This window comes from Ammospiza nelsoni, chromosome 27, assembly GCF_027579445.1.
Source record: "Ammospiza nelsoni isolate bAmmNel1 chromosome 27, bAmmNel1.pri, whole genome shotgun sequence".
In the NCBI taxonomy this organism is placed as follows: domain Eukaryota; kingdom Metazoa; phylum Chordata; class Aves; order Passeriformes; family Passerellidae; genus Ammospiza; species Ammospiza nelsoni.
Window position 1 is genome coordinate 4343558 of NC_080659.1, and position 25845 is coordinate 4369402.

The 25845-nt window shown below is 59.9% G+C and overlaps 3 protein-coding genes across 3 annotated transcripts in view; 2 read left to right on the forward strand and 1 right to left on the reverse strand.

Annotated features, from left to right (window-relative positions):
- STK11 (serine/threonine kinase 11) overlaps positions 1 to 12631 on the forward strand; it is a 31696-nt gene extending 19065 nt beyond the window's left edge. The window contains exons 8-10 of the mRNA XM_059489963.1: positions 6197 to 6390; positions 10392 to 10617; positions 12062 to 12631. Coding sequence (XP_059345946.1) covers positions 6197 to 6390; positions 10392 to 10606 — 409 coding nt within the window. The 3' untranslated portion in view covers positions 10607 to 10617; positions 12062 to 12631. The remainder of the gene's footprint in view (positions 1 to 6196; positions 6391 to 10391; positions 10618 to 12061) is intronic.
- Positions 12632 to 13228: 597 nt separating this feature from the next.
- On the reverse strand, positions 13229 to 18766 carry CBARP (CACN subunit beta associated regulatory protein). The gene is made up of 9 exons (XM_059489788.1): positions 18548 to 18766; positions 17394 to 17539; positions 17231 to 17292; positions 16827 to 16992; positions 16585 to 16759; positions 16274 to 16426; positions 15787 to 15994; positions 15498 to 15681; positions 13229 to 15170 (listed from the first exon to the last, which is right to left on the reverse strand). Exons 1-9 carry the CDS (start codon positions 18593 to 18595, stop codon positions 13988 to 13990), a joined length of 2325 nt encoding a protein of 774 aa, XP_059345771.1. The 5' UTR covers positions 18596 to 18766; the 3' UTR covers positions 13229 to 13987.
- A 2704-nt stretch (positions 18767 to 21470) lies between these two features.
- ATP5F1D (ATP synthase F1 subunit delta) lies at positions 21471 to 24364 on the forward strand. Its single transcript, XM_059489496.1, has 5 exons — positions 21471 to 21662; positions 22359 to 22512; positions 22864 to 22952; positions 23377 to 23505; positions 24242 to 24364. Exons 1-4 carry the CDS (start codon positions 21525 to 21527, stop codon positions 23497 to 23499), a joined length of 504 nt encoding a protein of 167 aa, XP_059345479.1. The 5' UTR covers positions 21471 to 21524; the 3' UTR covers positions 23500 to 23505; positions 24242 to 24364.
- The last annotated feature ends 1481 nt before the right edge of the window (positions 24365 to 25845 follow it).

Sequence of the window (25845 nt, forward strand, 5' to 3'; positions counted from 1 at the left end):
CAATGTGCTGTCAGGTGATGGTGCCCAAGGAGCCACAGCCAGGCCTGAAATGCACTGGGGTTCCACAGGGAGCAAATGGAACCAGCTCCAACAGGGATTTTAGGGACCAGGGTGCAAGCAGAGCTGGGGAGGCAAGGCTTATGGAGCTTCCCAGGTGATTAATTAATTGTAAGGACTCTGTTGTAGTAGCCAAGCCCCATGCCTGGGTTGTTTCAGGAGCTCTGGGCACAGGAATCTCCCATTCAATGCTGCATTTCCTTCCCAGCACCAGTGGCCATGACCAGAGGGCACCAGCTTGCCTTGCTTTGTCAGGAAGCACTGCAAAGAAGCAGGAATTAATCTGTGGAGTCATCAGTAGGTGTTGAGAAAAGCACTAAAAGCACTTCCCTTCCTGTGGCTGCAGTGGCCACCCCTGAGCTGCCCTGGTCCCTCATGGGTCACTGCCAGGTGCTTGAGCTGCTTCCCCAGTTCCAGATTCTCCATTTTGCCCTCCTCCCACGTGGCAGTGATTTTTTGGTGTCAGTGTTGCCCAGCTGGAAGCACAGAGGGGTCTCCAGAGATGCTGCCTGTAGTTAGAAAGCTGAAGAAACTGGAGCACAGGGCAGCCACCGAGCTCCTCAGCTGCTGTGCTGAGGTTTTTCATCCCACAGCACCAAGAGGGGTTGAGGAAAGGCTCTACCTGCAAACCAGGAGCATTTCTAAGGCTTAGGCTCTTAGTAGTTTTGTGTGAGCTTAGCCAGTGCTTTTTAACAGGCTTTTCTCCCCTATTGGTAATTGCCTCCTTCCTCCTGCTGTGGCATCTAGTAATTACATCAAGCACAGCAGAGCTTGTGGCCTGGGCCCTGGATGTGTCTGTCTAGCTTCTTTTTGTGCTAAAGAATCCAGAGCTTGGTTCTCCTGCCTTTTCTTTAAATAGAAGCTTAGCCCTGATGCTTAACCTGACCCTGTTTTTTTTTTTTTTTGTAAATGGAACACAGCAGTCAGGACAGCAGGCAGCCATTCAGGGATTGGGAAAGCACTTTAGTAAGAAGACATTTGATTTCTAGAGCCCTTAGATTTCATCTATTGGGGTGAGTAAATCATTAATGATTGTGGGTTTCTCTGCACTCCACCCTGCAAAAACATGTGCTAAGGACAGGAATTAAACCAGAAAAACATCAAGCAACTTCCCCAGGCTGCCCTGCTGGGCTGGATCCCATCTCAAACCAGAATCACCCTGTGCCTTTCTATGCTGCTGGAAGTCTCCTTTTATGTCTTTGAGCTGCTGTTCCTGGGGATTCACTCATATGGACAGTGAGGATCATCAAAGTGCTCTGAAAGCAGCAGGAGCAGCCCCTGGGCCCCAGGCAGGGGTTTTGCACTCAGGCTGGTGTCAGGATGGTGGGAAGGGACAGTGATCCCAAGGGAAGCATCACAGAGCTTGTGTGAGTGTCCCAGGATCCATCCTTCCCCACTTCCATCAAGCGTGAAGGCCCTTGCAGTGGGATCAGGGATAAAATCAGAGGCACTGAGAAAGCCCCAAGGGAGCACAGAGTGCTGTTCCATAGGGAGCAGGAGGCAGGGAAGGCATCCAGGCAGCCCAGCAATGGTAATCCAGCCATTCCTCCCACCATTCCTGTCAGCTATTCCAAATGCTTTTGCCCCTGCAGCAGCAGAGGAATGCTGGAGGAAGAGTCTGCTGAGTTTCATCCCTGCCAGCTGCTTTCCTCCCTCCTCACTCCTGCAGCTGAACTGCATCAAACTCCTGTCTCTGCACTTTTACTGGAGTGGGACAAAGCAAAATGCTGCTCTGTTCATCCCAGTCCATGCAGAGCAGACCTGGAGCTGGAAATGGAAATGAGTTCAACTTCTCCCAGCCTGTCATCTCAGAATTTAGGAACTGCCAGAAACCAGCCCCTGAGGCAGCAGTGGAAGAGCCTGAAAGCCTGCTTTCCCTGGAAGGATCAGAGTGGAATGATGTTCAGTGGAAAACCAGTGCTCATAGCTCAGCTCTGTGAATATTTGGTGCTCCTGGGATGGGGATTGTAGGGCAGGGAGGAAAAGCTGCCAAGATCTCAGGAGTTCCAACCTCCTCCCTGTGGATCATCCACCACCTCCCCTCTGCCCTGTGCTTTTGCTGAAGGACTTCCTGCTCACACACTGCATTTTGTTACTAACTCACTGACCTGCTGCAGCACTTCAAGTGATGAAGTGGATGCAGAATTCTACCTCTGTCCCTTGTTTCCAAGGCAACCATCTTCCCTTCCCTCTCTACAAGTGTCACACTTAATTTGTTCAGGCGCAGATCCCGTCGCAGGAGTTCAGAGCACGAGAGGGGAGGCACTTCCACTTTTTTGTTAGTGGAGGTGCAAATTAACCTCACTGCAGGCTGGGCTCCCCTCCTGGAGCTCCTGTGGGCTCTGGGATGCTGTGCTGTTCAAACCTGGGTACCAAACCCCTTGGAAATCCCTGTGGTGCTGCTGAAGGCTCCTTTACAGAGGCTGACTGCTGCTGGGCTGTGTTGGAGGGAGGGAGAGAGGCTTCTCTGAGCCTCTGCTGCTGCCTGTGCCCTTGTGGGCTTTCCCCATCCCTTCTCTGTAGTGCCAGGACACAAAGAAGCATTCCTCTTCCTTCCTGAGGCACCTGGCTCAATTTTCATGGAAGGGATGTTTCCTTCTTTTACCCACCTTCTGCAAATCAGCTTTGTAACGTGGTCTGTTAAAGGACTGAATCTCCAGAACTTCTTGCAGGAGTCTGAGCCGTTCTCTGCTACATTTGGTGCTGCTCTCAGCTGGGAGGAGCTGCTGTTTTCATACTTTTGTTTGCTCTGAATGTGACTGAAGAGCTTGGACATCTCTTGATCCAGATCTCTGTTACCTTTGGTGCTACCACCAGCCTGGAGGAGCTGCTGTTTTCATACTTTTGTTTGTTCTGAACCTCACTGAAGAGCTTGGACATCTCTTGATCCAGCAAGATATATATCTATATATATATATATATATATATATAGATATATATAGATAGATATATATAGATATATATATCTCAAAAATTTTGGTGCTCCTGGGATGGGGATTGTAGGGCAGGGAATTTGTGTGAGGAAATGTGATTGCAGGAACACTGCTGTGTGTGTGTGTTGCCTCTCCCTGGGACATTGTGTGCCTTCCACAATTGCCTGTGAGGGAGCTGAGCTCAACTGGAGCCCTGTTCATTGCTGCTTGTGGTGACAGTGACCTTCCAGGGAGCTTGAGGCCCTTACATGGCATCACAGGAGGTGGAGAATTGCTCATCCTGACCCTGGCTGGCAGGGCAGGGATCTGCAGCTTGGCATCTGCTCTCAGAGAAAGCCATCCCTGTGCAGACCAAGCCAAGTGCAATGTTTGTGACCCAAATGGGAAGTGAATAGCTGGGAGTGTTGGAAAGCTGCAGCTGTGCTTACAAGATTCTTATTTTAACCTTGCTTATACCAGGACTTGAAAAGAGCAGAGGGAGGACTTGTGATGGGAGATCTGAGCTTGGGAGCTGCAAACCAAACAGGCTCATTAAGCACTGGGCAACCCAGATTCCTTTTTTTCCTTCAGTCCTTGACCCTTGGTGTCTTATCTCCCTGTGGCTGATAGCAGCTGTCTGGCCACTTCTGCCTAGCAGGATCACAATTAACACTTGTGCTGCTGCTGCCTGGGGCTTCTGAGCTTTGCAGGCTCCTCAATGAGCTTGTGGAATAGGAGGAAATAATCCCTTACTACTGCTGCCTTCACTCTGAAGCACTTCTAAGCCACTCCCAGCCCTTTGAAGCATAGAGCAGAGAGGAATCTGCTTCTTGCAGAGGGATGTTCTGCTCAAGGGGCAGTTCTGAGATGCAAAATCTTTTCTTTGCCCTCAAGGTTAAAGCAGCTGCCACAAGCACCAGGTAACTGTGAGTGTGCCAGTGCAGTAGGCTCAGAAAACATCCCTGAAACTGGGAATAACTGGTGGAACTCTCATCAGCAGGGCTCTGACCCAGCCATATTTGGGGTTGTGGTGAGGGCAGGGTTGAGGAGAGGCTTTATCTCATGGCCATCACTGACCAGGAGCTGTTGCTTTCTGGCTCAGGCCAGTTCTGGAACTGGTTTCCAGTTCCAAAAGCCAGTGGTCCTCAGCTGAGGTGCAAATCTTCAGTGACAACCTCCAGCACCAGCACAGAAAGCAAAATGTCTGTCCCTGCTGGAAAATCCTTGCCAGCAAATACTCCACTACTCCATACAGAATTGCTCAAGGCTCCTTCCAAGAGGTCTTTGATTTTTCTTAGAACTTCAATGGATTTCTCTTTTCACTCTCTATCCTCATTACCATATATGCATATGCAAGTGTTTGAAATCACCTCCCAGAGGATGGAAGCATAATGACTGGAGTACAGTGATTCAGGTTTCTGCTGCTAATAAAAACCTATTTTTACTCTCCTGGTAAGTAGGACAGGAGGGAAGAGTGAGGCAGAGCTGAAATACAGCAAAATAAAAACACCAGTTGCCATAGACTTCCAGGCTTTTTTTCCCTTTAAAATTCTCCTTTCAGCAGCCATCACTCTGATCTCATTTGTCCTGGATATTCCCTTCTCCTGAGGTCTCTGGTGTGGAGTTTGGATCTCTCAAGCCCCAGTGCCTCTGGCTAAACCAGCTGGTTGCTGGTGGTTCCTCTGGCTCTGTGCTGCTGATCCTGCCAGGCTGGATCAGCCCAGGCTGGATTTGCTGTTCTGGCAATCTCTTCCTCAATGAACAGAGTCTCCAGAGAAGAGAAATGGATTGATCCCATTAGGAGAGCAGTGTGCCATGCATGTCACCAAGGAAGCCATCCATGGATCTGGGAAGGGCCCTGGGTCAGAATTATGTTGTCCAGCAGCTGGGATGGGCTTTAACTCCTTTAGTGCCCCTTCAGGGACTGGAGGTGACAATTGCCAGATGAAATCTGAAGCAGCTTCTATCCCTCTTCCCAAACAACACCTTCCTCCCTGCAAACAAGGAGCTGCCGAACTCCATTTCTGCAGAGAAAACAGTTTAAAGATGCTAATGGTGAAGCAGTCTCTGGATGAGAATTCACCCCTCCCTTGAATCCTGCCTGATTTGTCCCAGTAGCTGCATTTCCTTTTGTTTATCTCCTCACTCCTCTCCTTTCCCTGATAGTTTTGTTAGAATCCCACTTTTTTTTTAGGCTGGCTGTCAAAGCAGTGTAAGACTTAGAACAAAATGATAATTACAGCTCTGCGCAGGAGGTGCCTTCAGCCTTCCTTCCTGAAAGGAATTTGGAACTGGGGTGATAAAAACCAGATGGCTCAGGTTGGTGAGAGTTCTTGGGCTGGCTCAGGCCCTCCTCCGTGCTTGGAGGCCAGGAGTTTACAGGATGCCAACTGCAGGGTGGGAAGCATTTGTGTCCCATCAGGCTCATGTGGGCTGCAAAGTTGTGTTAGAGGTACCTGAGTCTGGAGGAACTTCTGCTCCCACCCACATTTAGGGGGTCATTGGGAGTGTGGAGGCTCCAGGAAACTTTGGGTGCCCACATGCAGCACTGGGAGATGTCCCAGACAGTCTGGAGTCAGAGCTCTGCTATGGGAGCACGATGAAAACCTAAGAGGTTTATCCCATCTGGCTCTGGGATGCTGCTGGAAGCAGCCTGCTGGATTCCTGATCTGATTAGGAACAGATTTCAGATATCCTTTCCTGGCCAGATGGCAGCACAGGGTTTGGTGGTGATAGGAGTCCCTTGAGACACGGGGGGATAAAAAGATAAAGTATTCACATTTCTGCTGTGGCCTTGGTGCAAACTGGCTTTTAGAGGAAACTGCTGCAGTAAGTGCCCCTCTCAGGCTGAGATCTTTAAATTTGTGTGTGTTGGGCTGGATCAGCCTCAGCTTCAGGATAGAGGAAGTTCCTTCTGTCCTGCTTGCTTGGATTACAGAACTCAGGAGCTCTGGCAACTCTGCTGGTTTGTTTTAACTTACAGGTAGTTTGGGCTGGAGTTAGTGATGGAGAGAATGGTCCTGAGCTTCTCTCTGTGCCTGTCCCTCTGTTCTGTCCCATCCCAGTGTGTCCCAATCCTGACACCTGCCCAGACCTTTTGTTTTCTCCTTACCTGGCATGGGTGGAACTCCCAGCTCTGAGTATCCAGGTGGGCTGGGGCCACCCTCATTGGAGAACTCCTGCATGCCTTGTGCACTGACCCAGCTCTGCCCTTGGGCTCTCTGCAGCTGGTTTAGGAAGAAACATGCTCAGGCAGAGGCGCTGGTGCCCATCCCTCCCAGCCCTGAGACAAAGGACAGGTGGAGGAGCATGACGGCGGTGCCTTACCTGGAGGATCTGCATGGCTACAATGAGGAAGAGGATGATGACTTGTATGACATTGAAGATGATATCATCTACACTCAGGACTTCACAGTACCAGGTAGGGGAGAAATGGTTGTGGGGGATTTTTGGGGGGGTTTAAAGCTTTTTTAAGGAAAGGCCTTGAGGTCTGAATGATCCTTTCAGCAGAGGAGATTCTCGGTTGTGGAATGGTGTGAGTGAGCCATGATGCTCCAGATTCCTCAGTCCTTTATTTGATCAACCAGGATACCCATCCCAGTTTTACCCCTGTGCCAGCTTCCTCCCATCTCCCACCAACAGCTGCTGCTGGGCTCTGCTGTTCAGCACAGTTAATTCTTTGGACCAATTTTGCTAGAATGAGTTATTTGTGAGCAGAGCCCTGAAATGACTCTGCCTTCAGGGTATGTGGCACACCTGGGGGATCCCCTGGTCCCAGCCTGGTCCTTGCCTTCCCCAGCTCCATGTCCATCCCAGCTGAGCAGGGTGAGCGCCATGCAGGCAGGTATCTGAGGTTAGGGATCACACTGACACCAGGAATTTCACCCTCCTCATACAAACAGCAGCGTTTAAACCCAAATCAGAGCTGTCATGGCAGATGACAGGCAGATCTTCCATGTTCTCTATGTAACTTGTGCTGTTTCAGAGGAATTAGAGATCTAAAGGGTGAGAGGGGCTGCTGAGGTGGGATGTGCAGAGTTTGTGGTGGGCAGGAATCCCCTCAACACTCATGGGAGGAGCAGGGTGAGGAGGTCCCAGCACAGACCCTCGGTGGGTTTGTGAGCCATTGCAGAGGTGGGGGCAGCTGCAGAGGGAATAAATGTGAATTTTTCCACCGAAATCTTCCTGCAGCATCTCTTTGAACCTGCCCAGTGATCCCATATTGAAATATAAATGAAAAGCCCCCGTGTGCATGGGGGATGAGTTCAGCTGTGGCTCTGCTGGGCAGCCAGAGCAGGAGTGTGAGTGACTCATGGCTGGGGGTGGCTGTTGGGTTTGAGAGGGAGGGGGGAAAGAGGAAACCTCATTAAATCCTGTGTTCTTCAGAGGAAGAAGGGGCTTTGAGGAAGTGCTTTCATTTTTAAAGGGTTATTTAAAGATTCATGCAGCTCTGTGGGGAGATGTAAATGTTCCAAGCCCTTGGTTCAATCGGTGTTAAACATCCCATCCAGAGAGGGTGGAGGAGAGGATGGCTGTGGCCTGGAGGCACAATCCTCTCCCCATCTTGTGCAGTGAAGGGATGTGGTCATCCTGGTCTTGCTTGGTGCTTTTGTGCTGCCTCAGGTCTAGAAGCTGAGCTCTGCTCTTTCCTGTCCTACATTAACCCCTCCTCTGCTGCAGCCCCATCCTGCAGCACCTGCTCCTCCTGGGTTTTTCAGTCTGAGGCTGGAAAACACAGCCAGGACTGGAGCTTCTGAGCCAAGCCTGGTGCTCAGGAAACTGCATTCCTGGCTGCTCACCGTGCCTGTGTGCTCAGTCTGACAAACAGCAATTCAAAGCCTCTTTGCTGTGTTATTTTGAAACCTTTTTTGGTGCCTGAATGAGCTGGATGCGGAGCCATTAAGAATGTGAGGGGTGGCAGGGATGAGCAGCCACGTTGCTGGTTCCTCTCTCAGCTCTGCCTTTATTTATATTATTTTTAGCCCTGCTGGTGGTGAGGGTGAGGTGGGCAGGAGCTGCTCGGGCAGACACAGCGCTGGGTCAGCGGTTCCGCGGGGGCAGCAGTTGCCAAGACTTCAGCCCGTGCTGAATTTTTATTTTCATTAATTTGAACGTCAGCAACTGTCATTGGTGAAGGAGGTAAAATTAGCTCACGATTCACCTCCCTCCTTGATATCCATAATAGACTCCCGGGACTGTGCTTTTGAAGCAGGGGAAGGAGGGGAGGAGGGAAGAGTCACACAAAAGACAAGTGAGCTGTTTGGATAGATTCTTTTTCCCTCCCCAGTCAGAAATGTTAATTGACTTGGCCCGAGTTCAGCTGAGGGAGGGGAAGGAGAAGTGCTCAGCTTTGCTCTGAATGGGGTTGTTTGAGGCTCTGCAGTTGTGCTGGTGGGATGGAGGGATGGCATGAAAAGCCTGGAGCTCTGGGCTGCTGTAGCCTGACCCATGGAGCCCCATGCCTGGAAGCTCTGGTCCCATGTTTCCCTTCTAAAACTTGGACTCCTGAGCCCTTTCCAGCCATCAGCTGGTTGCTGGTGGTTCCTCTGGGCTCCAGAGGGGTCAGGCACTGGAGGAATCCATGAGCTTTGTGCTCCTGATCCTCCTGCTGTGCCAGTCACTGCCTGAGTGCCAGAGGCATTGGGGGCCAGAGCACCTCCATCACTGCGATCCCTTGTGGTGAGCTGGGCTGGACCAGGAGCTGTGGTGCCACTGCAGGTGCCACCAGCTCCAGCAGTGCCAGGGTTGGCTGCCAGCACCCAGGAGCTGTCCCTGGTCAGTCAGTCCCTGTCTGTTCTCATGGCAGGAGTGCTCAGGTAAGCAGCCCCAAGCCAGTGACTGGGAGCTGTGGTAACGCTGGGAGGGTACAGGGGGAGATCCAGGAGGAAATAATTGTATGTTTAACTCAGGATACACCCCTCCCTCCCCATCTCTGGCAGTGGCAAGGCTCAGGGGTCCGAGGTGGGACCCCCAATGTGTTCCCCAGAGGAGCAGCAGCTCTCCCAGCAGCCCTGTGCCCCCCCAGGTGCCAGCAGTGGGGTGATGGTTGGCGCAAGCGGAGCTGACGTCCTGCCCAGCCTTGGCAGAGAAAGGATTGAGCATCCTTTAAAGAAAATTATACATAATCGTCTTACAGCCTTTGCTTCCACTCAAACCTCTGAGTCATAACTGAAGGGCCCTGGAGCGTGACGTTCCTGCTGGAAGGAAATTGCCTCGGCTGGATCCGGTGGGGGGGAGCCAGGGGCCTGACAAAGCCTCTCCTCAGCCTGTGCTGGGCTGGGGGCTGCTCCCTGCTCCTGTTCATCCCACCCTGGGATGCAGCCACATCCCTGTGTCACTCCCTGAGTGAGGGGATGTGACCCAAACCCCGGCTGTGGCAGCAGGAGATGCCTCTGGAAATGGCTCTTCACCTGCTCTGCTGAGTCACATGGAGCTGAGGATGGAGAAGGGCTGATGACACCCATGGGGTGTTCCCTCAGGGGACAGTGACACAGCTGAACCCCTGCCAGGAGAGGCTGCAAACACTCCCAGCCCCTGGGCACCCCCAGGTTGGTACCTGGGGCTGGGACCTGCACAGAAGGCAGGAGGAAAGAGGGGTGACCTCGTCCATTGCTGCCCCTCTGCTCCCAGAGAAGCTGAGCTGCTGCCTGAGCTCTGGGGCAGGGCACAGGTGCAGTCTCAGGCTCCCAGCTGTAGGAGTGTTGGGGGTAGGACGGTCAGGATGGATGGAGATGAGAGATGTCTGCAGCCAGGTAATGGAATTTGAGGTTTATTGCAAAGGGCCTGGGTGCAGGACCCTGCTGGGAGCTGCCAGGCACAGCTCAGAGCAGGGCTGAGAGAAGAGAGGGGGAGAGAGTAAAAGGGGTAAGAGAGCAAAAGGGGTAAGAGAGTGAGGTTCCCATTACAATACAATAAATCTTCTTCTGTGTTGAATATTCTAATCCTCACTAACCAATCTAGTACAATACACAAATCCTATAGCATTTGCATACTGCCTATAAGAATCATTACATTACCATACTGTGCTACATTTTAAACCCTAAAAACTCCTCTTTGGGCTCCTTCTGCCAAACCAGTAGGGTCTGCTCTGACCCTTGGAGCTGTCAGCAAGCAGAGGGTGTTCCATCAAAAGGGGGTTGCCTTCAGCCACGCCATTATTTTCCTGTTGTTCAGTAACTAAGGGATCTCAGAGCTTGCTTTCATTTCAATCTCACTTACAGTTTCCATATTCTCAAAATCTTTTTGCCAGGCAATCATATTTATAAGGCTTTCCTGTTTCATCTTCCCCAACACCTGGCTTTGCACATCCGGGGTTGGGGATCCCTCGCAGGAGCAGGAACAGGAGCAGGAACAGGAGCAGGAACAGGAGCAGGATCCATGGCGGCTCTGCTGCCCCCTCTGACTGTGGCCGTTCCCTTGCAGGACAGGTGCCTGAGGAGGAGGAGGCCGGGCAGAACGGGCAGAGCCGCGGCAGGGGGCTGCCCAAGGCCGTGTGCATGAACGGGACGGAGCCGGGGCAGCTGAGCAGCGCCAGGGCCAAGGGCGAGCGCCGCGCCAGCGCCTCCTCCAACCCCTCCCGCAAGGCCTGCTCTGCCAGCAGCAAGATCCGCAAGCTCTCCACCTGCAAGCAGCAGTGAGCTCTGCCCAGGTACTGCTGGGGCACTCTGGGCCCTGCCCGAGGGAGCTGGGGGGTTTCTGAGCTGTGGGCAGGGCGAGGGAGTTGAGGGTGTTTTGTAGTCTGGATCCTGAGCGTCCCTCTGCAGAGTTCCTGGTAGCCGGGGCTTGGATTTCCTGTGGTGCTGGGGGTGCAGAGCCCCTCTCAATGCCCTGCTGTGCCCACCTGGCTCTGCTCTAGTCTGCCCTGTCATGTGAGAGGTGCTGTAGTGATCTCTGTCCCCTCCTGGGCTGTGCTATGCCACCCCCCTTTCCCTGGCACCTCTGCCATGCTCCCAGCCTCACCACCTACCTGGAGTTGGGGAGCATAAAGGGATGCTGAACTCTTTTCCTTGGCACCAGAGCCCCTCTGCTCTGCTACCAACCTCACCAACACCTACCTGCACTTGGGGAGCATAAAGGAATGCTGAGCCCTTTTCCTTGGCACCAGGGCCCCTCTGCCCTGCTCCCAGCCTCACCACATACCTGGAGTTGGGGAGCACAGAGGGATGCTGAGCCCTTTTCCTTGGCACTAAGGCTCCTCTGCCCTGCTCCCAACCTCACCAACACCTACCTGGAGTTGGGGAGCATGAAGGGATGCTGAGCCCTTTTCCTTGGCACCAGGGCCCCTCTGCTCTGCTCCCAGCCTCACCACATACCTGGAGTTGGGGAGCACAGAGGGATGCTGAGCCCCAGGATGTCCCCATGGGACATACCCCTGGCCCTGTCACCCATGCCCAAGCCACTTCCAGGGGAAGCTGAGCCCTCTCCCTGCTTTCCCCCCCTCCTTGCAGCTCCTTCCTCCCCAGCTCCCAGCCCTGTCCCCTCCTTCCCACCCCTCATTCATAACGGAGCCAGCAGTGAGTCATGTTCAGCCTCATCCGCCCCCGGCCTCATGCTCGTCACGGCGCTGCTGGGGCTGAGCTCTGTTATCTCCTGGATCACGACCAGCTTTGTGGTGTGAAAAAAGCCCGAAATAAAAGCCGGATCCTCCCCCTGCAGCTGTCAGAGGCCCGTGGCAGCTCCATCTTTAATTCATGGGGGCAGTGAGTCACCTGCGGGGAGTCAGTGCAGCCTGAGCCTGGGATGGGGCTCCCCTGGACCTGCTGCTGCTCCTGCCCCTTCCTGCCCCAAGCCTGGCTGGGTCACTCCCCTCCTTAGCCTAGAAACCTTTTGAAGGAAGAGATTGCTCCTCTCCTTGGCATAAATTACATTCCTTGGCACCAATTCCTAGTCAGGGGTTTTGCTTTGCTGGGCTCACCTGGCTGAGGGACTCCCTAAAACCTTCCAGGGACAGCACAGGGATCCCAAACCCCTCGCTCCCATCCCAAGGTGCCAGAGGGAGCCCCAGAGCAGGGTGCAGGGCAGGAGCACAGCCAGCACCCCAAACTGGGCATCCCCTTCCATCCCTAACCCCCTTTTCTCTGTTCTCCCCACAGCATCCCTGGGCCCGGGCCAGCCTGTGTCCCCCCTCCTTGCCCCAGCTCTGCCTCTCTCCTGGGACTGGACTGTGCTTGCAATCCAAAAGGAAACCAGAAGAAACCAACCAAGGAGCCCCCCCGTTCCTTCCCTGCCCGCACCCCCTGCTCCGGCCAGCGCCAGGACACGAAGCTGCAGTGGCCACACCCTCCTCCCTGCCCATCCCATCGGACACCTGGGAGTTGAACTCTGCGGCTGCCGGGACGCTGCCCCCTACCCCCCGATCACTCTTTGCCAATCAAGACACTGATTCTGTTTTTAATTTTGCGATGGGAAGGGTGGGATGAGGGGTCAAGGGGCCCCCTGGCCATGTAGAGTCGTGCAAAGCCATTGCCGTGCACTTTATGTTTTAGACTACTGTTATATATTATATATTTTCCTCTCTCTTTTTTTTTTTTGTTTTAATTTTTTTGTTTGTTTGTTTTTTGTTTATATTTGCGGTATATTTAGAGATTCCTACACATCGTGATGTGTTAAAATAAACCAGATGAGGAAAAAACAAACCAAAAAAAAACAGGTATTAAAACAAAGCAGAACTCTATTACACCTGCATGCTGCACGGGGGCTCGGAGGGGCTCAGAAGGGAACAGGGCCCAGGAAGGGCTCAGAGCTTAGGAGGAATCTGAGCTCCAAAGGGATCAGGGTGGTGGCAGCCACTTGGCTTTTTTTTCTGCCTTTTTTTTTTTCTTTTCTTCCCCCTTTTTTTTTTCTTTTTTTTTTTTTTTTTTCCTTTTTTTAAAGAAAAATAAAGTGAAAACAGCAGGTGGGTTTCATGTCCTTCCTCCTGCAGCAGGCGGGGTCAGGGGTATGACCAGCCCCTCCTTTTCCTTTTCCTTTTGGAAGGGCACAGCCCCCCAGGCAAACCCTACATTTATGGGGCAATGCCAGGCCTGGAGCCCCCCTACCCTCACCACCCCACCCCCAAAAGGTAAGAAAAGAGCTCAGAGATGTCACGGTTGGTTTTGGTTTTTCTCCTTTGTTTATAGACTTAAAAACGCAGAGGTGATGGAGGGAGAGCTTTGGGCAGAGCCTGCAGCCTGTCCCCCCCCCTGCTGCCGAGTCCCAGGTGCCACAGCCAGGGCTGGGCTGGGGCAGTTTCTTTGTTTTCCTCTTTTTTTTCACCCGTCCTTTGAAACACAAATAAAAACCCAATAAAAAATGAACACCCCGCCCCGCCTCCCCCACCACGGAGCAGCAGCAGCCGCCTCTGTAAAAATCAATAAATATCCTTGAGCTCCTGGGGGGCACGGGGGGTCACCCACAGCCCATGCTGGGGATGCCCCTCTCTGCTCTCACCGGGCACCCTCACCCCTCCTGGGGGTATTTTTGGGGTCCCCAGGGCCGATCCTTCCCCCCAAACCCTTGGGCTGCCATTCTGGGGTCCCCCAGGAGGAGTTTGAGCCCCTGTAGAATCCCCCTGCTTCCAGTTTAGATCCCAGGCTCCCTGCAGACCTTGTGGGGAGGGGGTTTGGGATTGAGGAGGTGACTGCCCCATCCCCAAACCGCCCCCTGGCCAGGGTGGCACCACTGGGGACACCCAGCTCCGGCCCCTTTTCCTGGCTGCGGGGACGTTCCCGGCCGGACGAGAGGCTTATTGCTTGTAAAACCTCGGAGAGAGGCGAGAGCCAAGGTCTGAGCTACGGGGGCTTCAGCAAAGTTCCCTCAGCGCTGACCCCTCGGCTTCTCCACCGTGCCCCGACCCCCGGGGCTCCCCCAGCCCAGGCTCTCGCTATGGGAGCCGGGGGGCTCGGCCACCCCACGCTACCGGACCCCCGTGCTGGGGTCACAGCCAGGGGTCCCCATGTGCTCTCCTGGCCTCGGCACCCGGCAGCAGGAGGGGATGAAGCCCTGAACCTGTGCCGGGGTCTCTTCCCCTCATGCTGGGCCTAGACCGTGCTGTGGTCGGGGGAGGCATCGCTGGCAGCCACGGCCACGGCGCACTCGGGGGTCTCTCTCTCGGCCGCTCTCCTCAGGTGTCCATAGAGCCGCTCCTCCAGGCCGCCCGCGATCTTGTCCATGAGCTCCGAGCCGGAGCCCAGCCCCAAGCACCTCCCGGAGCCGGGGCAGTCATCGTCCTCAGGGGGCTCAGAGCCAGCCTTGGGCTCGGGGGCCGCCTCTCCGGGCTCCTCCACGATCACCTGGATCTCGGGGTCCGGCAGCGCCGGGGCAGGGGGGACCCCATCGGCCGCCTCCGCCGCCTCCTCATCGCCGGCGCTGACGATGCGGGGCAGGGGGCTGTGGAACCGCGAGTCCAGCGGGTAATTGGCGCTGTCGCCGCGGCGCAGGGGCGTCCGGTGCCGCTCCAGCGCCGGGTACCGCACGCCGGGGTCGCTGAACTGCTTCGTGTGCTGCCACTGCTTGCGCAGGTGGGTGCGGGAGCGGTGCTTGCCCCGCAGCGGGGACTCGTCGAACTGGGGGTCGTGGCGCACGAAGGCGTTGAACAGCGCGTCCGTCTTCTCGTCGATGCTGTAATCCCGCCGGGGCAGCCCCTCCCGGCCCGGGAACATCTGCCCGTACGGGGACCAGGCCAGGGGGCTGTGGGGACGGAGGTGTCCCCCCCCACCCGCTGCGCCCAGGGTGCTGCTCCCGCCCTCCTCCTCTTCCTCATCTTCCTCTTCCTCCTCCGGCTCCCGGCCCTCGAAGCTCTCGAAGATGGTTCCTTTCCGCCCGGCGCTGGTGAAGCAAATGCGCTTCTCGGAGGCTGTCTGGTCCTTGGGGGGACCCTCCTCGCCCCCCCGGCTGGGCGCCTCGATGGAGGCGTAGCCGCTGTCCATCTGCAGCAGCTTGCGTGTCCCGGGCTCCGACTCCTCCGCCTTGGGCCGAGCCCAGAACTTCTCCTCGGGGCCTTCGGGCTCATCCAGGGTAGGGGAAGGGCAGGGGGGCACTCCGCTGGCGGAGGACACGCTGTCCCCGCCGTCGCTGCGCACCGAGTCCTGGTCGTTGCTGCGCTCCGAGGCCGCGTACAGCTCCAGCGAGGCGCGCAGGCTCCAGATGTCGTGGTAGGCGCTGGGCTGCTCGGGCACGCTGGGCTCGCCGGGGCTGCCCGCGCCCCCCTCTCCTGGCTCTAGCCTGCGGGCAGCACCCCGGTGTCACGTCAGGGACAGACCCCGCAGGTGACGGGCAGGGATGTGCCAGCCCAGCCCCGGCAGGCTCTATCCACAGCAGCGCCATGGTGCCACCCGCTCCTGCATCCTGTTTCCATGCTGCTGCCACCACCGTGCCCATGCCCCAACCCAACCTCCCCATCACCAGCGCCCCCCGGACCCCTCACCCCAGACCCCTCACCCCACCAGAGCCGCAGAGGTGGGAGCACCCCATGCCCAGGGCAGCGCGGGGTCCCTCGGTGCCTTCCCGGTGCTCACCCATCCCCGTCCCCTCTTATCTACTGAAAAATACCTGCCGAGAGAGGGTGGGGGGCTGGCGGGGGAGGGCAGGAAGGGGCCCCCCGCGGGGTGGAAGGACACGTCGTCCGTGTGGGCAATGTACTGGATGATGTCGGTCTGGTGCGGGTCCCGGTCCTCCTGGTCCATGCTCTCGCTGGCCGCCCGCTGCCTCTGGAACTGCCGACGCTTGGGGGATCCTGGGGGGCGCAGGGCAGGGCTGGGGGGCACAACCCAAGCGGCAGCAGCATCCCCCCACCCACACGTGTCCCCCCACCCTGCACAGCCCCCTCGCTGACCCCCACCTCTGGTGTCCAGGCTGGACGCCCGCTGGGTGCTCTCCAGCTTCCACTTCTTGATCCTGAAGTAGGGGCTGGCCCCGTCCAGGCTGGCGTGGCGGCGCAGGCGGGTGAAGAACTGCAGGACGGTGCCCTGTGGGGGGGTCTGGGGGGGCTCCCCGGGGCCGGCACTGCCTCCCCCCGCCGCCTTCCCGCTCCTGGGTGCTGCTGTGAACTGGGGGGCCGGGGGGGCCGTGAGTGCCCGCTCGGACCCAATCGTGCCTCCCCAGCCCCCCCGCATCCCGCTCGGCTCCTTTGTCAGAGCTGGGCTGCAGCAGATGCACAAATGTCCCCCGGGGCAGGGAGCAGAGCCTGTTTCTAGCTGGATGCCCACGACTCTTCCTGAGCCCTGGCACGGAGCGAGGGGGCAGGGATGGGATCCATGGAGCAGGGAGGGAGCAGGACAGAACCCTTGGGAGCCCCTTCCCCTGCCCAGTCCTGCCCCAGCACTCACCGAAGGCCCCTCCCCGGAGTCGGAGGAGGCGGACGGGCTGGCCTCTGTGAAGCTGGTGTCCACGGTGGAGTTGTAGGTGTCCCCGGGCAGCGCAGAGCTGGGGCCCACGGCATGGCTGGGCAGCACTGGCCGGGGCAGGGCTCCTGCAGGGGGCTGTAAAGCAGAGCACGCTCAGGGGGGTTGGGGACAATAGGGGCCCCCTGCACCCCAGCATCTCCTGGCTCTACTTCCAGCAATGCCCTGAGGCCCAGCGGTGCCTCCCTGGGGTGCCGCAGGATGTCCCATCTGTCCCTCGGGCACTGAAAGCTCACCTGGAAGATGGCAAGGCCAGGCTTGGGCGGGGGCAGGCGGGGGGTCATGGCCAGGCTGTTCTCACTGGACTCACACTCGTGGATGGTGACAATCTTGAGGGCAGGCGGCGGCAGGTGCAGGTGAGTCAGGCGCGCGTTCTTCAGGTGGTGGAAATCCCCCTCTGTCAGCGTGTACCTGTGGGACAGCTGGGTCAGGAGGGGCAGCCACAACCCCCTGTCCCCCCGTCAGCCCAGAGCTTCACCTCCTGCCCTTCTCCTGGGTCTTCTTGCCCTGGTCAAAGAGCGCGGCCTCGTTGAAGGAGACGCGCCGGGCAGTGGAGGAGCTGGAGGACAGGAACCTCTCACTCTCTGCATCCCGGTAGCTGGAGGACGACAGGCACTCGGGGTCCTCTGCTTTGCCAGTGATATCTGCAGAGAAGGGGGTCAGCAACCAGCTCCCCCCACCGCAGTGTGCCCCAGCTGAGGCTTGGCAAACTTGTTGCACTCATGGCCTCAATGCCAGCCTGGAATTTCCTGCTCACAGCCAGGGATGGCACAAGGGGTGTGTGGTGGTCGCTGCTCCCCTTGGGAGGGCCCAGGAGCTGCCTCACCCCCCTCCCCAAAACTCAGGATGCAGTTTGGGGGGATCAGCACTGGGGTCACTCACCCTGCGCCTGCTGCGAGTCATCCAGGTAAGTGGTGTTGGTTTTCTCAGGATCATCGCTGGCTCTGCGGGGGGAGGAGGATCAGAGGTGCCCGTGCCAGTCCCCCCGACCCTCCCTGCAGTGCCACACACCCCGGGGACAGCGGCGTGCTCACCCCTGGCCCACCTGGAGTGCCGGCGATCGGCCTCGCAGCAGCGGCGGCAGATGATCAGGATGCCCGAGAGCAGCACCAGCGTGCCCCCGATGAAGATGGAGAGCAGGGCGAGGAGCAGCACGTACCCATCCTGCGGGGACACCTCGCCGGGCACCGCCTGCCCGGGGCCGAGGGGCTGAGCCGCGGGGATGCTCCGGGGGACCCCGGCGCACCCCGAACCTGCCCCCGCCGCGCTGACGCCAGCGCTGCCCCCGGAGCCGCCGCCCCCCGCCGCCCCCGGGCCCTGCGTGCACCACGGCAACGGCAACCGGGGAGGCTGAGCCGCCCCAGCCCCCGCGCCGAGTGCGAGAGGGATGGGGATAGGGACGGGGACGGGGATGGGGACGGGGACGGGGATGGGGACGGGGACGGGGATGGGGATGGGGACGGGGATGGGGACGGGGATGGGGATGGGGACGGCGACAGGACCCCCAAGCCTGCCCCACCCGGGGGAGAGGGGCTGATCCGGCAGCAGCGCCCAGGGCCCCGGACCCCCAGTACCCCCAGAGCATCCCAGCAGGACACAGAGCACTGGGAACTGTCACCCACTCAGCGCTGGCAGAGCAGGGGGTGACAGCGGGGCCCCCACCCGAGCGAAGGCTCCAGCCCTACGGCAGCCGCGAGAATCCCACAGCTCCGGACATGAATCCCCCCTTCCCATGAGAACCCCACAGCTCCGGACATGAATCCCCCCTTCCCATGAGAACCCCACAGCTCCGGACATGAATCCCCCCTTCCCATGAGAACCCCACAGCTCCGGACATGAATCCCCCCTTCCCATGAGAACCCCACAGCTCCGAACATGAATCCCCCTCCAATGAGAACCCCACAGCTCCGAACATGAATCCCCCCTTCCCATGAGAACCCCACAGCTCCGAACATGAATCCCCCTCTTATGAGAACCCCACAGCTCCGAACATGAATCCCCCCTTCCCATGAGAACCCCACAGCTCCAAACATTAATCCCCCTCCCATGAGAATCCCAAAGCTCCGAACATGAATCCCCCTCTTATGAGAACCCCACAGCTCCGGACATGAATCCCCCCCGTCCCGCGGGACCCCCGGGCTGGCGGCTCGGGGAGGGGCGCCCGAGGCAGGCAGGGCAGGCAGGGACAGCAGCACTCACCGTGGCGCTCTCGGTCGCGTTGTCCCAGGGTGTTGGGTCATCGCTCATGGTCCGTCCCGGCCCGAGCGTGTCCTGGGGCGGGGGGAGACGGAGGGAGGCACCGGCCGGGACGGTGGGGCCGGGCCGGGGGGCGGCGGCGGCGGCTCCTGCCCGGCCCCTGCCCGGCACCGCGGTGCGGAGCTGCCGGGAGGGACCGGGAGGGAGGGACCGGGATGGAGAGATGGAGGGAGGGACCGGGATGGAGGGATGAAGGGAGGGTGTGCTCAGGGGAAGGATGAAGGGATGGAGGGTGTGGTCAGGAGCGAGGCAGGGATGGACGGATGGAGGGATGGGGAGGCGAGGGCAGAACCGCTGCCCCTCCCCAGGGACCCCCTGAGCCCCCGGACTCGCGTGGGCGCCAACCCCGGCCCCGCGAGGAGCGCCCACGGTCCCCACGCCCGGCTGGGACCGGAGCCCCCAAACCGTGGCCGGTGCCGGTGGCCAGAGCTGGCCCGGGGGGTGAATCCCTGCCCCAGCTCCGGGGTGACACCGCGCTGCCGCCCCCAAGGGACAAACGCAGCCCCCTTGGGGGGGACCCCGGCCGGGGGAGCTCGGGGGGAGCCGCGCTGGGGCTCCCGGCAGGGACGGGGGGCAGCGGCCGCCCCACAGCTCGTGGCGTGGGTGTCGCCGGAGCGCGACGGGTGACGCTCGTGAGTCATCCCGAGAGCGGCTCCGTCACCGGGCAGTCCGCGGGGGGGGGGACACCGAGGGGCCGGGGGGGCCCTGAGCTCCTGAGCGCCGAGAGCCGCCGCGATGGGGTCCCATTCCCCCACTGCGCGGCCTTTGGGGACCTGGCGGGGACCTCATCACCCTCCCGCGTGTCTGTCCCCCCATTCCCGGGGACTTCCGAGCTCCAGCTCCCGCTGCCAGGCCGTGTGTCCCCTCTGTATGTCCCCCTCGTGTGTCCCCTCCGTGTGTCTCTCCTTGTGTCCCCTCCGTGTGTCCCTCCATGTGTCCCTGTCCATGTGTCCCTGTCTGTGTGTCCCTCCATGTGTCCCTCCATGTGTCCCCTCCTTGTGTCCCTCTGTCTGTCCCCTCCATGTGTCTCCCCGTGTGTCCCTGTCCATGTGTCTCTCCGTGTGTCCCTCTGTGTGTCCCTGTCTGTGTGTCCCTGTCCGTGTGTCCCTCCGGGGCTGGGTGGGCGATGCTGTGTCGGGGACCCCCGGATTTGTCAGGGGTGGGCGCTTGGAAGCCGCTCAGAATTAGGTCAGTGAAAAATGTGAATGGAGCCCGTGAAGGGGTGGGGACTGTCACTCGTGGCAGTGTCGCAGCTGGCAGCGAGGGACAGTGATGGCTGAGGGCAGCCCTGTCACAGGTCGGGGTACCAACCCCTTGGAGGGACATCGGGGTGTTGGGGGGCTCCTGAGGCAGAGACGCCCCTGCCCACACCAGCCGTCACGCCTCTCCAAGCTGGTGGGACGCAGCACGAGGTGAGGGGACCCACCCTGAGACCCCCGAGAAAGGGTTAGGGGGCGTGGGGGGGGGTCCTGCACATGGGGGGACCCCGGGCGAGGGGACCCCGGCTCCACGGGCGGGATCCCTGCGGGGCAGCCTCAGGCCCGAGGCGGGGGCAGCGGGAAGAATGTCCCTGCTGTTCCCCATCATGGAGGAATCCCGTCTCCATGGCGACCCGACAGGAACAGGACGGCCATTGTCTGGAGGAGGGGGCCGCTCCCCGGGGCTGTCCCCCCCGGGGGGGACACGGGGCGGGACCCGCGGTGGCCGCCGGAGCCCGGGGCGGGGGCTCGGGGCCGGGGGATGCCGGTGCTGCCGCGCCTCCGCACGTGGGAAGGGGTGCGGGGGGCGGGCCGGGGCTGCGCCCCACGCGTGTGTGCGACCCACGGGGCCGGGGCTGGGCTGGGGACGTGGGGGGAACCCGCTCTGCCTCAGCCCGGTGACAGCGGGATGCGGTCAGGGATGGAGGCAGGGATGCGGGATGCAGGCAGGGACGCGGGATGTTGGCAGGAATGTGGGGCATGGATGGAGATAGGGATGGAGGATGAGCGATGAGGGATGCGAGCAGGGATGTGGGACAGGAAGGAATAAGGGATGCAGGCAGAGCTGGTGACAGCGCTGTGACAGCGAGGCAGGAGCCCCCGGGACCTCTACGCGCGATAGGGAGTGATGGTCTGGTCTCCCCTCGGCCGTGCCGGCTCCCTATGTCGCGATAGGCGCTGTCGCGAGGCACCGGAACCAGAAACTCACCTACAACCGAGACCGGGGCTCCATCGCCGCCGCTGCGCTCGGTGCGGCGGGGCGGCCCCGGGATTTATGAATGAACCGGAGCCGCCCCCGCGCGGCGCGGGCGTCACGTGGGGACAGGGGCTGCCCCAGCCCTGCCTGCACCAGCCCTGCCCGTACCCCCTGCCCGTACCCCCGGCTCCCCTGCCCGTACCCCCGGCTCCTCTACCTGCCCCGCAGTCCTGTCTGTGAGCCCTGTCTGTGAGTCCTTCCCGCACCTCTGCCTGCACCGCTGTTTTTACCCCTGCCTGTCCCAGCCCTGACTACGCCGCTGCCTGCTCCAGCCCTGGCATCACTCCTTGCATCCCTGCCTGCACCAGCCTTGCCTACACCCGCCCTGCCTGCATCCCTGCCTGCATCACCACCTGCATCCCTGCCTGCATCCCTGCCTGCACCTCTCCTGCCTGCATCCCTGTCCCACCTCCCCGTGTCCACCGGTGCCCCGGAGCCCCCCGCGCCGCTGGGGCACGGCCGGACCGGGCCCGGGGCCGCGGCTGCCCCTCGGTGCGGAGGCGGAGCGGGCCCCCCCGCCCAGCACCACGGCACTCGGCGAGAACGGAGAGACTACAACTCCCATAAGGCCATGCGGTGTAGCGTGCTTTTCCTCCGCCGGGGTGGCGCGCGGGGCGCGTCGGGAGCTGTGGTCCGCTGCCGTCCCGGCCTCCCCCGCGCCGCCGCTGCTGCCGCCGCCGCCGCCATGGCCGCGATGTTCTGCGCCCGCCGCTTCCTCCGCCTCGCCCGCCCCTCGCTGCCGCTGCCGCCCAGCCGCGGCTATGCCGATCCCGCCGCCGGCGGCCCCGCTGCCATGGCCTTCACCTTCGCCTCACCCACACAGGTATGCCCGCCGCGGCCCCGCTCCCGGTGCCCCCCGCCCCCGCCTCGCCCGGTGTGTCCTGAGGGCTCGGGGCGGGCGGGCCGCGGGCGGTGCTGCCGCCCGCGCGGGGCTCTCCGCTCCCGGGGGCTCCGCGGCTCCCGGGGCACGGCCGGGCTGTCCCCGGGCTGTCCCCGGGCTGACCTTGGCCCTGACCTCGGGCCTTGCCCGCCTGCCCGGCCGCTCGGTGCCGCCGCAGCGCTCCCGGGGCCGCTCCAGCCCTTCCAGCCGCGCTGCCGGACCCGCTGGGCCCGGCCTGGAGCGGGACGCGGCCGGTCCGCCCCCCGCCGTGCCTGCCAGGCTGGCCCCGGGGCAGGGCGCTGGGGACAGGGACAGCCCGGCAGCGTGGGCCGCAGCGGGGACAGCGGCTCCGGGCTCCCCACGCGCTTCCCAGGCTGTGCCGGCGCCTCTCGCCCACTCCCGACTCGGTGTCTCCATGTGCCGCCTCCCCGCCGTGCCCCGGCAGCTGGGAACGCTTCCCCAGTGCCTCTGCCAGGAGCTGTGCTCTGGAGCCCGGCTCTGCTCCCACCCTGTGCGGGTGCAGCCTGTCCTGGGCACACCCTGAACCTGCCAGGAGCCGGGCTGCTCCCTTGGGATGGGCTCTCCATCCCCCCATCCCTGGTGACTGTGCTATTTTTTTTGTCCTCTCCGTCCATGCAGGTGTTCTACAACGGTGCCAACGTGAAGCAGGTGGATGTGCCCACGCTGACGGGCTCCTTTGGCATCCTGGCATCCCACGTCCCCACGCTCCAGGTGCTCCGGCCGGGCGTTGTCACAGTCCACGCCGAGGATGGGACGGCCACCAAGTACTTTGGTGAGCGAGGCAGGAGGGGCTGGGGAGGAAAGGTGTGCGTGGGGTTGGTGTTCTTGGTGCTTTCACAAGGCAGGCTCTGCCCATCCAGGTGTGGCCTGGTGCACTTCCAGGGATTTCTACTTTCCCAGCCTGCTGGGAGCTGATCTGGGAGCCGTGGGCTGGGACCAGGTCTTGGTTCTGCTCAGGTTTTCTGGGTCCATCCCCTTCTCCAGCTTGCTATGGGGTGGGAGCTGAGTCCCTGAATGCTGGAAATGTGCCAGGAGGGCGCTGAGGGTTTGTTCTGGGGAAGGGTGGTGGGGATGGCAGGGCTGAGCCCCCTGGCTGAGCCACCTCCCATGTTGTGTCTCACAGTGAGCAGCGGCTCTGTCACTGTCCACGCCGACTCCACGGTGCAGGTGCTGGCAGAGGAGGCAGTGACCATGGACATGCTGGACCTGGCTGTGAGTACCCAGAGATTTCACCCACCCTGGTGGGGAAATTGCTCTCCTTCTCTGCTCTGGGGTCCTTGTGCCCAGAACCCAGGGTGGTGTCAGCACCCCCACTACATTTTGGGATCAGAGGCTTGGGGCGCCTCCTTGGTGAGCTCTCTGGACAGAGGGAGCTCTGCAGTCATAAATCTTACACCATTTCCCACCCCTTGGACAGACACTGACCTTGTCCTCACCTCCAGAACAGCTTTTCCCTGCTGATAAGGTGTCTGGGGCCAGCACAGCTGTGTCTGTAGCTCTGTGAGGCTCCCAAGTCACTGGGTCCTTGGCATCCACGTGAAGGACCAGTGGCTGCAGGGGAAGGAGGGAGGGAAGGACAGTCCCCTCTCCTGCAGTGTCTCCCAGTGACACACATTCTTTATGCCCTCATGTCCAGACTGCAAAATCCAACCTGGAGAAAGCTGTGTCAGAGATGGCAGCAGCGTCTGATGAAGCTGCTAAAGCAGAAGCTCAGATTAAGGTAGAAGCTAACGAAGCCCTGGTGAAGGCTCTGGAGTAAATCCAGGTGAGGTTCAGCTTGGCTGAGCATCCAGCCCTGCTCTAGGGCCTGCTGGGCTGGGTGAGGGGATCTGCCTTGCTTTTGGGGAGCAGTGAACACAGCTGTCCCTTGCCAGGGTCAGGCCTCAGCTCTGGGGGGGCTCGTGGGGGTCCCCAGCCCAGAGCTGACCTGGGGCTGTTGGTGGCAGTGGGGCCTGGGGTTGGGCTGTGGCACTGTGGGGTCCAGCCCAGCTGTGACACTGGAGTTCAGCCCTGATAAGGGTGAGTGGGTACACCTGGGACAGACTGGGAGCTGTGGTCACTGCTGGGGCCTCACTGGTTCCCCTGGGCCCCACAGCATGTGATCCATGCCACACACACTCCCACTAAAGCCAAACAGCTTCATTCTCAGGGGAGGTGAGGCCAGGCTCTTACCTTGTGGCCTCTTTTTGCTCTGCCCTGCACAGACTGTGCCTCATCCCTTCCCTTCCCACGTGCTGGCAGCCAGGAATTGCAGCAGTGTGTGCTGAGCAGGGCTGTGAGTCACTGGCAGCCTCCAACGGGCTCAGCCTGGAGCACAGGAGGGCAGCAGCTCCTGCTCTCTCCTGATCTCTGATCCAGGTGCTCTTTGGTCCTGCAGAGCTGCTGGCTCGTGTTTACTCACAGCAGTTGCACAGCTGGAGTGGGGCCAAGCCCTGGGGTTGGGACCTGCAGCCCAGCCAAGCTCACCCTACACTAACCTGACCCCACTTTGTGTTTTGCAGGAATCCCACTGTGGATGCAGAACTCCCAGCCTGTCCCTGTTCTACTCCCCAGCTGTACAGATGGAGCAGGACGAATGGAGGTGGAGAAATGGTTCTGATCAATTAAAAGGAAATGTGACCCCCTCTTGTGGCACATTGCCTTCTTCCCAGGCAGCAATTGCAGCTGCAGCCAGGAGCAGTTCCCAGCTCCTGCCCCGAGGCAGATTCACCCTGGGAAGGGGTCACCAGCACTGCCCTGGGGTTTGGCTGGGGAGATTCACCCTGGGGAGGTTCATCAGACAGATTTATATTCCCTTCCCCGTGCTCCAGCCACCTCCAGTAAGCACTTGGACTGCAGGATTTCAGCAGCACAGATCTGTTCCAGAGCCATCCTGTCCCAGCCTCAGCCTCAGGAATCCACACTGGCACACCAGGGAGCTTCCCACAGCTGGACAGCAGCTGTGCCCACCCCACATCCCCTGCTGCTGCCAGTGGCACTTCCCCTGCTCCTGGAGATGGGCTTGGCCTGGAGAGGGAAGCAGATGCTGTGCATGGTGGAAATCTTTCCTGCTTCTGTTCGTGCTGGGGATGGCTGGAGCTGCTCTGCTGAGCCTGGGGCTCGCTGGGTTCAGCCCTATCTGAGGAGGCCACCTGGGGTTCCTCAGGGCACCTGACAGCCCAGAGAAGCAGGAAAGGCTCACTGGGCTGCAGCACTGCTGGAAAGGGGCAGGTATGGGCATGGGACAGCTCTGCCTGTGCCAGGGATGTGTGTCCTGCCGTGTGTCCTGCTGCACCAGCTGCTGCCGGGCCCCTCGCTCCATGCCACCCTCCCACGCCTTTCCAGAGGGATTTGGGGTTTCCACTGCTGTGCAGAGCTTCCATCCCTCCCTCTGCGTGCCTCTAATCCCCTTTTCCCTGCGCTGTTCCAGCCTGGGGAGCTGTGTTGGCTGCCTGTGAGGTCAGTGCTTGCCACTCCAGCCTCCCGCTCTGCGCTCGGAGCAGGGCACGGCTATTTTGGGCACTGCCACCCAGGATGTAATCTTGGCTGCCTCCTCTTCTCACCACCACCTCCTCCCCCTCCTCTCGCTCACTCTGTCTTTCTCTCTCCCCCCCCCCCCCTTCACAAGTGATCAAAAATAGAGCCTGTGGTGTTAAATTTCTCACTCTGTGGCTTATTAAAAGCCTCCGAGTGCCTGACGCGGAGCCTATTTGAAGCTCAGCCGACTTCCAGCTCCTGAGCTGCTCCAGTGCCTTTTCCCCTTCCCCTCTCATTCCCTTTTTTTTTTTTTTTCCTTAAAGGTCAGACATTGCACTGAGCATAAGCAAAGCTTCCGAAGACTCAGAGCTGTACTAATTAAAACATCTTGGGAATTACTGGGGCCGGGCAGCTCCCTTCCCTCTCCCGCTGCCCCTCTCTGTCCCCAGCTGCTATTTCGGCTGCGTGAGCCTCCCCCAGCACACGCAGCCGTGCTGACGGAAGGTGGCTGCCTCGGGTTTTTCATCTAATGGAAGAGCGTTGGCGAGGCCGGGAAGCTGGGGAAACGGCCAGCTGCTATTTTTAGGACTGGGAAAAAAGTGTCTCCGTCAGCGTCCTCTCACCAGCTCTTCCCACTGCCTCCCGCCAG

Bases quoted from the DNA above. Each gene is read 5' to 3' on its own strand.
- CBARP (XM_059489788.1), bottom strand. From the start codon at position 18,595: ATGAGCGATGACCCAACACCCTGGGACAACGCGACCGAGAGCGCCACG. The intron at 16,993-17,230 runs GTGAGTGACCCC...CCTTCTCTGCAG, and splicing joins TGACTCGCAGCAGGCGCAGG to ATATCACTGGCAAAGCAGAG. The intron at 15,682-15,786 runs GTGGGGGTCAGC...TGCGCCCCCCAG, and splicing joins GTCCAGCCTGGACACCAGAG to GATCCCCCAAGCGTCGGCAG.
- ATP5F1D (XM_059489496.1), top strand. From the start codon at position 21,525: ATGGCCGCGATGTTCTGCGCCCGCCGCTTCCTCCGCCTCGCCCGCCCC. The intron at 22,513-22,863 runs GTGAGCGAGGCA...TGTGTCTCACAG, and splicing joins GACGGCCACCAAGTACTTTG to TGAGCAGCGGCTCTGTCACT. The intron at 22,953-23,376 runs GTGAGTACCCAG...CCTCATGTCCAG, and splicing joins TGGACATGCTGGACCTGGCT to ACTGCAAAATCCAACCTGGA.